The following is a 14,091-nucleotide window of genomic DNA, read 5'->3' on the forward strand; positions in this document are numbered from 1 at the left end:
AAACAAAATATTTTTCATTCAATCTCTTACTTCTCTTTCCTATTCTTTAATCGCTCTCTTACTCTTCTTCCTCTACTCATCTTACTCTCCTTTTCTTATTCTAATTATTGCCCTTCATTCAGTTTAATAGTCTTTTTGTGACTATCAGTACTCTCTTCACCGTCACTCACCTTGTCCAACCCCGTCTTTCCCCTGTCTGTCTCTCACTTCTCTTTCCTACGTTCCTCCATCACTACCCTTGTGTTATTGTATCGTTTAGTCTCTTCTCAATCCCCCCTTACTCTATTTCAATCACATCAACCCTCACTCACCTTCACTCACTCCACTTCTCTCACTCCCTCACTCCCTTTTGCTCAATTCTCTTCCTTTATTTCTTCCCTCACTCTTCTTTCCTCCATCTGTCTCTAAATCTCTTCCTCTGTCTGTCACTATAAGTGATTTACTCCTTCACACTCCCTCACTCTCCTTCTGTTTGTCTCTTTCACTGTTTTCCTCTCTCTTCACTACTTTTCCTTTTATTTTCTCTTTCTCTTTCTATAAATATGCTTCTTTTTCAATCACTCCTTTTCCCTCAATCTTATATCCCTTCCCTCACTGTCACTGCCCTTCATTTAATATGAGTCCTTTTCCCCCACTTCATGTTCTCCTCACTGTGCATCAGTCCCAATACCTTTCTCTTGCTTCTATTCCCTTACTCACCCTCACTCTCTTTCATTTACTCCATCTGAAAATACCCTTCCCTTATTCCCCTTTCCTCATTCCTTTTTGCTAACTCTCATTCCTTTAGTCTGTCACTCCCCTTCACTCCTTTTCTCTCTCTCTCTGTCTCACTCAGTCTAACTATTTCACTTCCTGTCACTCACTTGCTCTCCTCTCTTACTGTCTAACTCTTTCCTTTTCTCTCTTCCCTTACCCTTCCTTTCTTTCCCTTTCTGTTTCATTCACTTCTACCTTCTTTTGTATTGTGAATTATATATTACAACTCAATTTGTTTTTGTCTTCCACAGATACTATATTTATAATAAAAAGTACTAATAACTTGTCATTATTTATAAGGTAAGTATAACAAACAAAAAAAATACCTTTTCATCACACTATTATTTCTCTATCTCTCATTCCCTTTCTTCACTCTCTTTTACTCACCTTCCTTTTCTTCACCGTACTCTCCTTTCCTCATTCTCCTTACTCCTCTTCATTCACCTTTACACTCCTTCTCTCACTATCAGTACTCTTCCTTCATCCTCACTCACCTTGTCCAACTTTGTATTTTCCCTCTCTGTCCCTCACTTCTCTTTCCTATCTTCCTCCATCACTACCCTTGTCTTGCTGTATCGCTCAGTCTCTTCTCAATCTCCCCTTACCCTTTTTCCTTCATATCATCCCTCACTCTCTGTCACTCACTCCACTTCTCTCACTCCCCCTCACTCTCTTTCCCTCACTCCTTCCGCCACTCCCTTTCCCTTACTCCTCTTTCCTCATTCACTTTTGCTAACTCTCATTCCTTTAGTCCCACACTCTCCTTCACTCCATTTCTCTCTCTCTCTCTCCCTCTGTCTCACTTAGTGTAACCGCTTTACTCCATCTCAGTCAGTCACTCTCCCCCTCTCTCTCTCACTCTATCTCTGTCTCTCTCTCTCCCTAACTCTTCCTGTTTTTCTCTTTCTGTTTCCTTCACTTCTACTTTATCCCTCAGTCCTCTTTCCTCTCTCTTAATCTCCTTCCTTCTCTCTCATTCCCTTTCATCACCCTCATACCCCTTTTCTCACTGTTACTGCCTTTCCCTCACCCTCAGTACTTTTCTCTCAGTCACCTTACTCACTCCCCTTTCCTCACTCCCTCACTCCATCTCACTTACTCCCCTTCACTTATTCCTTCCCTCACTTTTTTTCATCCATTTTTCTCTTTTTGTTTCCCTCTGTGCCACTCAGTCTCACTGGCTCACTCCTTCTCACTTCTTTGCTCTCCCTCTCCCTCTCTCTCACTCTGTCCTTCTCTCTCCCTCATCCTTAAACTCCTATCCTCTCTATTTCTATCACTCCTCTTCTATTCCTCACTCACTTTCCCTGTGTCTTAATTTTCTTTTTTCTCCCTCACTCATCTTTCCTCTTCCTCATACTACTCCCCTAACTGTCACTGTTGTTCACTCACCATCACTACCTTTCTTCCTCTGCACTTCATTCTATCTCCTTGTTCTTCTTACCACGTGGCTGCTCTTCAACAAACTTCACATCTGAGTCAGATGATGAAGTTCCTTTACTCCCCCACTCTCATTCACTCCATTTCTCTCTGCCTCTCTCCCTCTGTCTTACTCAGTGTAACCGCTTTACTCCCTCTCAGTCACTCGCTCTCCCTCTCTTTCTCTCTCACTCTCTCTCTGTCTCTCCCTCACCCTTCCTGTCTCTCTCTTTATTTTTCCTTCACTCCTACTTTATCCCTCAGTCCCTTTTCCTCTCTCTTAATCTCCTTCCTTCTCTCTCATTCCCCTTCACTCACCCTCATACACCTCTCCTAAGTGTCACTGTCCTTCACTCACCGTCACTACCCTTCCCCACTCCACTTCCTCCTGTCTGTATTTTTCACCCTTTCACTTTCCCGTTCCCTTTCCCTCACTCCCTGTCGCTCTCCTTCTGTCACTCCTTTCTTTACTCCCCTTCTCTCACTCCCCTTTTCTAAGTTCCTCCATCCCCTCACTCCACTTTTCTCTCTCTCACTCCCCATCTCTCACTTTTCATTACCCCCTTCCCTCACCCTCATACCCCTTCCCTCACTGTGACTCCACTTCTCTTACCTTCACTCCCTTCACTCTGCTCTACTTCTCCCTTTCCATCTCTTACTCCCCTTCTCTGTCTCTGTTCCATGCTCCCCTTTTCTCACTCCTCGTCTCTCACTTTTCTTTCCTTACTGCCCTTCCCTTACTCTTTCTTTCCACTTACCTCACTCCCCTACCCTTAGTCCCCTTGTTTCAGTCACTCTTTGACTCCCCTTTTCTCACTCACCATACTACCCTCACTCATTCCATCAGTCCTTTCCTCCTTTTCCCCCAGTCATTTTAGTCATTCATTTATACACTACACTTTCATTCCAAAAAAGTATGACACAGTATATAAAAGATATAGCTCTTCTTTGAGAAGTGAGGTTAGTTCTGAAAAGAACTGTTTTTTTGTCTTTTTGACTTTATTTTTTTAACAATTTTATATTTTTGGGGGATTTTTCTTCAAACAAAAACAGTAAACAGGTAACAAAAAATTGTTCGACTGGAACAAAAATAAAAAATGAAAAAAATTATTTGCGGCTGCATACGTGCTGTGAGATTCTTAAGTTGATCAAGTCTACACTTTGCTCACCAAAACATATAATTTCATTGCACTTATTACAAGAAATACGAACTTTGGCAAAATTTGGACGGAGGTCCAGCTGTCTTGTAGTTGGCGATTGTACTGCCGAAGAGGTGCTCGGTACAGCAGGTGGAAGCTCCCTGGCCGCGGCTCTAGTTGCTGCACGTGCGTAATTTTTTGAATGCACGTTCTTGACATGTCTTATTAATGTATAGATGCTAAAAGAGTATTTCTTTTTGGGGTCTCCTCTAGATAAAACACTGCCACAGATGACTTTGGGGGCATTAACTTTTTTTTGCCCCTCTGGGATTGTAAAAAATATATGAAAGAATTTTTCTTCTTGTCCATTGGAGGCTCCACAAGAAAGGTTTCCACATCACTATCCGAAGAAGACTGCTGTTCTGCCATCTTGGAATTAGATTGCAGCACAATGTCTGATCAGGACCTTCTCCCAACAAAGTAAAAGCGATAGTGAGGGAAGTGGGTGGGGTGTTTGAAGATTCTAGAACAGAAACTGCCATGAACCAATCAAAAGTGTTGTTTTCAAGTCACATGACTTTACGTGCGTGCAACGTGTGCGCACGCATGCGCGCACGGTGCACGCCCCTCGCTTCAAAATGGCATTTTGTCCGATTTTCAAAAAAGTTTCAAAACGTGAAAAGAAGGCAGGAAAGAGACTCCCTGACCCCCTAGGCTTTCTCAGGGGGTCCCTGAAAGATCCTGATGGGCAAAAAAAACATTTAAAAAAAAAATATCGCGAAGTGCGCGCACCCATGAGGCAGAAGTTAGTCAAAAACAATAGTGGAGAACGTGAAAAGGAGGCAGGGTAGAGACTCCCTGACCCCCTAGGCTTTCTCAGGGAGTCCCTGAAGGACCCCAAAAGGCAAAACAATTAAAAAAAAAAAAAAATCGCGAGGTGCGCGCACCCTCGAGGCAGAAGTCAGTCAAAAACAATAGTGAAGAACGTGAAAAGGAGGCAGGGTAGAGACTCCCTGACCCTCTAGGCTTTCTCAGGGGGTCCCTGAAGGACCCCAAAAGTAAAAAAACACATTTTTTTATAAAAAGAACAAATTTGCGGGTGCGGGCACGTTGAAAAAAATCACACAAAAAAAGGTAAATAACAAATTTGAGTGTTTATTGTTGATTGAAGATAGACTATACTGTTCAACTTTAACCAAATCATAAAAATTAGCTGTGCCATTGCATATTACTGGATACACTCAATCTATTATAATATACAAAGGCAGTTGTGAAAAATAAGTATATAAAAAATATAAAAATTGATACAGTAATGGGCATGTTAAAAACTTTGGAAATTCACTGAAAAAACCATATGTTTCAGACCAGATATACTTAGAAATTAGCTTTTTAAAAACCTTGCAAATTCACTGAAAAAACCATAGGTTTCACACACGTTATAGTTAAGAATTAGCATTTAAAAAACCTTGCAAATTCACTGAAAAAACCATAAGTTTCACACACGTTATAGTTAGGAATTAGCATTTAAAAAACATTGCAAATTCACTGAAAAAAACATAGGTTTCACACACGTTATAGTTAGGAATTAGCATTTAAAAAACCTTAGAAATTCACTGAAAAAAACATAGGTTTCAGCCACATTATAGTTAGGAATTAGCATTTAAAAAACCTTTGAAATTCACTGAAAAAACCATAGGTTTCACACACGTTATAGTTAGGAATTAGCATTTAAAAAACCTTAGAAATTCACTGAAAAAACCATAGGTTTCAGCCACATTATAGTTAGGAATTAGCATTTAAAAAACCTTTGAAATTCACTGAAAAAACCATAGGTTTCACACACGTTATAGTTAGGAATTAGCATTTAAAAAACATTGCAAATTCACTGAAAAAACCATAGGTTTCACACACGTTATAGTTAGGAATTAGCGTTTAAAAAACCTTAGAAATTCACTGAAAAAACCATAGGTTTCAGCCACGTTATAGTTAGGAATTAGCATTTAAAAAACCTTTGAAATTCACTGAAAAAAACATAGGTTTCACACACGTTATAGTTAGCTGGACATTTCACTCATACAAAACCTTTGAAATTTCCCCGTTATAGTTAGTTCAGCTAACTATAACTCGCGCGACCGCAATGAACTGCTGATGACGTCCCATATTACATCACTCATGACATGGTCAGTGGCATCACTGATGACATCATCCAGTGAATGTATATCTTTCTGAAAAATAAATATTTTTTATATATGTATATCTAAAGGTTGATGGAAGAATAAATGGGTAAATAAGTGTCTAAATGGATGTTTTTTTTGTAAAATTGATTGGTTAACTGACTTATTAAGTGTCTCTTAGTGAATACATATATTAGTGAGTAATGTTTAAATATTAAAATATGTGTATCTGTGTCTCACTTTGTGTATAAGTGGCTGCATGGGTTGGTGAGTAGCTACATGAGGGTGTATATGGGTTGTTAGCTGTTTTTTTGAGTATCAGTATGAGTGTCTGTATGGTTCGGTGGGGGATATTACTTAGCACACAGATGCATGAATGAGTGACTCACTGTATGTGTTTTGAAGACAGCATGTGTGGAAGACTGTATGCATGGATGATTGTGTGTATGCATGGGTTAGTGAGTGAATGACTATCTCAATAGTATATTCATGAGTAACTACATATGTTTTAAACTAGTAAATGTGAGTATTGATGTATATAATTGAGTATATGTGAGAGTGAGAGATTGGAAGAGTTCCTGTATAAATAAGTATGTGTTTTTATAATTGATTGTTTAAGAGAGTAAGTATGTGTAAGTTTCCGTAGAAGTAAGTGTGGTAGTGTGTGTAATAATAATAATAATATAAAAGCTTGTAGAGCGCTCAGTAACGCCATCACGGCGTGTCCCCGCGCTAAAGCCATCAGTGAGCAGCATGACATGAGGTCCTTAGCTCTAAGCCGTGTATAGATGAGTTTTAAGTAGGGATCTGAACCGTGATTCACTGTTCTCCAGTCTCAGTACAAGGGGAAGTTTATTCCATTGTTGAGCTGCATGTAGCGCAAAGGAACGCCCGCCTAATCTGGCCTTCCTTATCCTGGGGACTATCAGCAGTCCGGCACCCTCCGAACGGAGAGTCCTGGTCGGTTCATAGCGATTGACTAAATCCTTCAGGTAATCGGGCGACCTGTCCCAGACAATTCGGTGACAGAAGAGGAGGCACTTAAACAGCACACGTTTCTTCACAGGCAACCAATGAAGCGCATCCAGTGCCTTTTGCGAGTTGGCTCTCCTAGGTCTTCTTAGCACCAGCCTGGCGGCGGAGTTTTGTATAACCTGAAGGCGGCCTAGGCTCCCCTCGGTTGCCCCTAGGAACAGTATGTTTCCATAGTCCAACCGCGAGGTCACCAGTGCTTGAGTTAGTGTCTTTCTGGCCGCTATGGGTAGGAGGTCTAGGGTTTTATTTAGGGTCTTTAGGACTCCGAAACATTTGCCTACCAACCGCCTTATGTGGCCCTCGTATGAGAGAGAGGGATTCATCCAGATTCCTAAATTCTTGGCCTCCTCACAGGGTGTGGGAACAGGACCCAGGCACGCCGGCCACCACTCAGCTGACCAGTTTTCACTTTTCCCCCCCACCACCAACACCTCTGTTTTAGAGCCATTGAGTTTTAGACAATGGGAATCCATCCACTCAGCCAATGCCTGCATGCAGGATTTAAAGTTGGCTGGAGTGTTAGAGGTGTTCTGCGATAGGGAGATCAGCAGCTGGGTGTCGTCGGCGTACGATACCAATTCCACCCCAAATGATTGTACCACCTTCGCCAGGGAGGCCATATAAAGATTAAAAAGAGTGGGGCTCAATGCTGAGCCCTGAGGCACTCCCTGATCTAATGGCATCTCCACTGACCGACATGTCCCTTGCTGTACCTGGAAACATCTTTCCGTGAGGAACGACTGCAACCAGCGCAGCGCAGGACCAACGACCCCGGCTTCGTTCAGACACCGCAGCAGAATGGAATGTGCTACGGTGTCAAAAGCCGCACTTAGGTCGAGCATGATCAGGGCCATAGTTTGGCCTACATCTGCCCCAGCTCTTAAGGTCTCAGTGGCTCTCAGGAGCGCCGTCTCCGTGGAATAGCCTACCCTGAAACCTGACTGAGAGGGATGAAGTAAATTCCACCTCTCAAATATAGCTGTATAGCTGTATATGCAAACAAATGGATGTTTGATAGTTTATTTGCATGTGTGAATATGTATGTGAGTAACTATATGGATGACTATTAGTGTGTAACAGGATGTATAGGTGTATGAGTACATATAATAAGTCAGTACATGTATGAGTGACTTTAACCTCATAGCTGCGTCGAACGTTCAGCACCCAGTGCTGAACGTTCGAATAACGAGCGCTGGCCCGTCGGCCAACGGTCGTGCGCAGCACTGGGGAGGTAGTGCTCGTGACAACCGTTGGCCGACGGCAGCGCTTAAGGGGATATAGAACTGTTGGTGAATGAGTGCATGTGTATGTAGATGTTAGAATTACCTAATAGGTTGTTGTAATTGGTATTGGTATCTCCATTTTTTTCAAAATTGTAGTTTCCATTTTTGAATTTGTGTATCAAAGGTTATATTAGGGTGAGAGGAGGTCTGCCACTCTTTCACAAGGATGATGTCATCAGTGATGTCATTTGAGATGTCATCAGTGATGTCATGAGTGATGTCACTGACCATGTCATGAGTTATGTAATATGTGACGTCATCAGCAGTGCATTGCAGTCGCGCGAGTTATAGTTAGCTGAACTAACTATAACGGGGGAATTTCGAAGGTTTTGTATGAGTGAAATGCCCAGATAACTATAACGTGTGTGAAACCTATGTTTTTTTCAGTGAATTTCAAAGGTTTTTTAAATGCTAATTCCTAACTATAACGTGGCTGAAACCTATGGTTTTTTCAGTGAATATATATATATATATTTTTTTACCCCACCCATGTTATAGTATAGAGGTTCAGTTCTTTATTTTGAGCAGGAATGAAACCATGATATCGGTTCTCAAGAAGGTAGTGTCCTTGCAGCAATAAGAGGTGGTGCCTATACTGTTGATCATCTTTATAGGTCTTCATGAGTGATGATGGGCTATCGGACCTTCTACTATGGGATGAGACATTCTTGTTAGAATTCTGGAATGTATCGTTTGTTCTTCCACAACTCTATGGCCACTGTGTTTATTAACTTGGCTGCTGTTAAAATAAAGCAAAGCAAGAGGAGAATGCATAATCTTTGCCTCTTTTTCCTAACTAGAAGTGGAAACTCTTGGTCAATAATTTTCGATTATTGGGATATAGAGGGTTAAAGATCTTGATATTCTTCCTATGGTTATGTTTTGTTTCGATTTCAAGTGTGTACATGATGAACATAACATAACATACATATTTGTCAAGAGCACATTCACCCAAGGGTATCTTGACGCTGAATAACAGATGTTTATTGTTGCCCAACTCATTGAATCGTCCTCAGAAGGATGAAAGGCTGAGTGGACCCGCCGGGATAGGAGCTTGTGACCATGAGGTCGAACACAGGCCCTACAGTGGATGCATTAGTCCACTAAGCCACCACACCTGGCTAGTGACACTTGCTCCTCATGATGGGTCAAGGAGTCCCGAAACACGTTGGGATACAGTGATATAAATAAAAATGGGAAGAATGAAGTCCACTCAATTATAGAATGTTTAAAGATTAGCATTGTACAAGTTACTGGTAAAAATGTGTTACAAACAGAAAATGTGTGCATCTTTAGTTACATGAGAGACACATCTCACATATTATTAGAATGTGGCAACTTCTAGCAGTGCAGTAGAAATTAAGGACACTGATAAGCAAAATGAATCTAGGGATTATAACAGGCAATTATCCATGTGTTGCATGTTTGACCTATGCCTTTAAATACCTTAGAAATCTGACTTACTGTATAAAGCAGAACACTTATTGCTATTTCATTCAAGAGTCATGGTATCATGGTGTAGAGGACCGCCTTATGAATGCCATCAACTCGCGTAGCAAGAGGGCCATGGGCAAGCATGGAAAATGGGCACCCAACTCCCATGCCAAGTGGTAAAAGCCAACAAAATTTGAGGTGGAGAGGCCCCCTTCTCGCAGCCCTGGATTTGCTGCACCTGCTGCACCATTGATAGCTTCGCCTGTGTGTTTTTTTCACATCCCAACCCATGGTTTTTCAGGGCTCACACCTATGTTGTCATTAGCCAACAAAAGTGCTACATATTCCAGTCACCTCTGCTTACATAAAGACAATCTCTCTAGAGGAATAGCAACCCCACTCATCTGGTCTGTTCTTCAATCTCAGGTTCCCACAATTTTGAGATTACATCAGCCCTGCAGAGAAGCAGACCACAGTGCCTATAATTCTGCAACCTGTAGAGCACCGGCATTCACTTTGTTAAGCCTCAATGTCCACCTCGACAGTACCATCTCCAAGGCACTGGCTGTAACACAATATAAACTCTTCAATCCTATTTAACTGTAATAACATACAGCACAAGCCACGATTAAGTAACTCTACCCCCTGTGCTAAACTCTGAGGGGGGCATTTATCAAACATGCCAATACATACCAGCACATCTAGCGTGGCGTGGTCCTTCTTGAAGTTTTCAGCAAATTGCCAGACATTCTTGGGTTGAGACATGTCAAGCACGTGGACAAAAATGTTCTGAAAAAAAAGTGGAACATCATTCACTCTTGGTAGATAACACAAGAACATGCCTAGTATTGTAGCAGATTGACTGTATTCTTTAACGTGTTATAAACATCTTCTTATCCATCTTTCTGTTGGTATTGTAAAATTTCTTCTTATATTAGAAATTGACATTTTTATTTTTGTTTTAGTGTTTTTCCCTTCATGCCTCCGGTTGTGCTGTTGTGAGGGTGTGAGTTCACTGTGTTCTCAGCCTAAGATTTCTAATATTGGTGCCTTTCTCTGATGGCTTGACTACAGGGGATAACGCCTTCTGTAGCCATCCTAGGGGCTGGGGACTCATTTTTTATATTTCCATCAGGGTGCATGGAATCCTTGCATGCCGCATTGAGTGGTCATTCATTTTAGAACCAAGCTAATAAAAAAAATATTTTTGAAAGTAATGTGAAGCTTCTTAGTCTCAAATTAATAATCTCTTAAACATTTGACCTGCGAAACAGACTACGCAGATCTATAGCAATACCAAAGATGCAATTACCTATTGCATTTATCGCTGGTATGAAGTAGTCAAGCAAAAGAAATAGCACTGCCCATCATGTCCAAACAGTCCCTTTTATAATAAATCATTTATCAATCGCACCACATCTACCCATTGCAAAGTCAAAAATCCAGGCAAGGAAAGTAGAAGGCAAGAGGAAAGACAGTTGTAACTAAAAACAAATAAAGTGTTTTCACATTTGCAAGTAGTTCATACTGTATGGTCATTTGCTTTAGATTAAGAAATCCGATGTCCCCTTCGTAATCCACTAGATTTGTGGTTTTTGAATTTTTGGATTTTGCCAACTGCTAGGGCCTGCTGAACAATACCATGACTACATAAATTACTCTCGATACTCACCTTCAAGATATTGTAGTAGTCTGTATTCTTGATACAATATTTTGGCTGGAGGATATTTAAATTCTATATTGCGGCAGAATAGCAATCAACCTGACGCGTACAAAGGGGTTGCTTACAGCAATGTCAGGAATTTAGGCCTCCACTTGACTAATGACTTAAAAGGCACAGCAGTAAGTGTACACTGGCACAAATGAAATATTAAAAGCTATAAATCTCCAAAACATTGAACGAACTGTCATTGAAAGAGAAGTTTAAATATTTTTTGGATTTTCAATCATTTTGTTTCCAACCATCAGCATTTCAGTTTCTCAAACTATATGGTTTTCTATCAAATACACACTTGACACATTTAAAGAAAATCTGTTATTTTTAATCCAATGTGACCTTCAATATGGCTAGAGTAAACCCCCTGAATAAGTACTGTGGTGGGGTGCACTTCAGGAAGCTACTTCCAGGATGCTGATGAGCTACCAGTCGCTCCCATGCAACAGATGGGAGACCTCTGATCTATCTATAATGGTACATTTCCCCTCATAAAAGAAGCGCTTTTTAACATGTGGCTGGCTTGACAACTGACATAGCACTAGGTCAACATTGAGAGGTGTGAATTATTAATAACTGATGCATGTTAGAAATGGGGGTCTCTAGCTAGCAAGGGTTTGCACAATTGTCCAAGTAGGGACCCTTCTTCCTAGTCAGGGTAAGAGGGACACACTCCTAAAATAACCCTTGCTCACCCCCTTGGTAACCTGGCACAAGCAGACAGGCTTATCTCAGAGGCAGTGTGTAAAGCATTTGTGCATGCATAAAGCAATACAATGAAAACACTACAAATGGACACCACATCAGTTTAGAAAAACAAGTAATCTTTATCTAAACCAAACAAGACCAAAACGGCAAAAATCCACAATACAGTAATACAAATATGACTTTCAAAAGGTAGAAACATTTCTGTTCAAAGCAAATTGCAGATGCAACACTTTTCGCACAAAGTACCTTGGATACGTCAGGTGCACAAACAAAAATTTTTTGCAGGGAAGCTGATGCATCCTTTCCTTATACCCAGGGAAGATGATGCGTCAGTTCCTTACTTCAGGGGAGGTGATGCGTCGGTGCCTTACTGCCTCACTGGGGCGGTGATACATCGATTCCATATTGAAACGGAGGTGATGCATCCGTTTCTTACTGTGTGGGGAGGAGATACTTTTGTTCCTTACTGCAGCCCCGGCATTCTTGCAGGCATGGCACCCAGATGCAATGCGTGAGGATCTTGGATGTGTCGGTTCTTGCAGCCGTGGTCCCACGATGTGTTGGTTCTTGCAGCTGCACAGCCAGGCCTGAATTGGAATCGGTGCAGTGATCTCGGAATCCGTAGATTGTGTACTCAATGCAGCTTGAGGCGATTTCTCGAGCCGCGGGCAGATGCTGCATCTGTTTCTTCGGCGATGCGTCGGAAATAAGTGCGGATATGTCTTGTTTCTCTTAGTTGCATTGCTTTTCTAGCTCCTAACAGCAGGAACAACCTCCAGAGGCCCAGAACAGCAGCAGCCACCTCTTGGCAGGTCAGAACTCCCAGCAAGGAAGTTCAGGGGAGCTGGTGGTGAAGTCTTTGTGTTCCTGAGTCTTCAGAAAAGGAGGCAAGCTCTGCTTCAAGCCCTTAGAGATCTTCCTCAAGCAGGTGACACAGCACACAGCAAAGTACTTATCCTTTCCTTGGCAGAAACAGCACTGCAGGCCAACCCCAGACAGCACACAGCAAAGGGGCGGTACTTCACCTCAGTTTCTCCAGCTCTTCTCCTTAGCGTAGGTTCCTCTTGAATCCCAGAAGTAATCTAAAGTTCAGGGTCTGGGCCCCACTGTGTATAGAACAAAATCCTTTGTTCTTTGGAGGCAGAGAGGCTCTTTGCCCAGCCAAAACCAGTTCTTTCCTCTCTGGTGCAGCTGCCCGGCAGGAGGTGGAGACAGCATTGTCCAAGGCAGACCAACCCCATTCAGGTGTGAAAGAAATATTCTCCTCCTACTCTGAAAGCAGCCCAGGTCTATTCAGCCCAGCCCTAACTTACCCTGGAAAGGCAGGACCCCAAGTGGCTGTCTGAATATAATGCACATCCCCAGCCCCTGTCACTCCAAAGCCAGACAGTCAATACACAACCCTACCAGACGCACACTGGATGGTTATGCAAGAAAAAACCTTCTTTCTAAAAGTGGTATTTTCAAACACAGAAGGTGCAAATCATCCTCACTAAAAGATAGATCTTTATATTCTGAGTTCAGGCATACTAAACTTTACCTACCTATCTTCTATAAATGAATTCCCATTATGTCCTATGACTCTAATTATGTCCTATGGGACAGATAGCCTTTCGATACTGAAAAACTAAATACACTGTATTTCACTATCAGGACATGTCACACACCTCAGTACATGTCCTACCTTTCACGCACACTGCACCCTGCCCATGGGGCAATCTTGGGCCTACCTTAGGGTTGTCTTACATGTAAGAAAAGGGAAGGTTAGGGCCTGGCAAGTGGATATATTTGCCAGGTCGACATGGCAGTACCACACTGTGCAGAGACACTGCAGTGGCAAGTCTGAGTTTCATTTACAGGCTGCTCATGTGGGTGGCACAATCAGTGCTGCAGGCCCACTAGAAGCATTTGATTTAAAGGCCCTGGGCACACACAGTGCACTGTACTAGGGTATTACCGGTAAATCAAATATGCCAATCATGGAATCACCAATCCATGAATACAATTTAAAGGGAGACCATATGCACTTTAGCACTGATCAGCAGAGGCAAAGTGCCAAAGTAATAAAACCAACAAACACAGGGTCCAAAACAGGAGTCCAAAACGCAAAAAGTCTGGGAAAAAACCCGCTGAAAAAGCCAGGTCCAACAATGCATTGTAATGCTGAATGTCCTGGTACAGAGCCAGATGTGCACCGTTTCTTCTAATCCAATCAAATCAAATTGTATGGCATACAGTTAATAAAACTCATACTATTTAAAAACTAGAAAAAAATACCAGTAGTTAAAAAAACAATTAAAAGTCGGTGAAGAAAGTGCTGGGAGTTCAGTTAAAACAAAATGTTAGTGGCTAAACGCTGAAGTGCTGTATAAAAAAATTGATAGCTATATGACCAGTATATCTCAAATCATGCTCATATGTTTGGTAGA

General features: G+C 41.8%; 1 protein-coding gene across 1 annotated transcript in view; it reads right to left on the reverse strand.

Moving 5' to 3' along the window:
* Window positions 1-14,091, reverse strand: part of LOC144792860 (dehydrogenase/reductase SDR family member 12-like) — a 290,090-nt gene that overhangs the window by 231,315 nt on the left and 44,684 nt on the right. The window contains exon 4 of the mRNA XM_078668054.1: window positions 9,934-10,029. Coding sequence (XP_078524180.1) covers window positions 9,934-10,029 — 96 coding nt within the window. The remainder of the gene's footprint in view (window positions 1-9,933; window positions 10,030-14,091) is intronic.

Source organism: Lissotriton helveticus, chromosome 11, assembly GCF_964261635.1.
Source record: "Lissotriton helveticus chromosome 11, aLisHel1.1, whole genome shotgun sequence".
Lineage (NCBI taxonomy): Eukaryota > Metazoa > Chordata > Amphibia > Caudata > Salamandridae > Lissotriton > Lissotriton helveticus.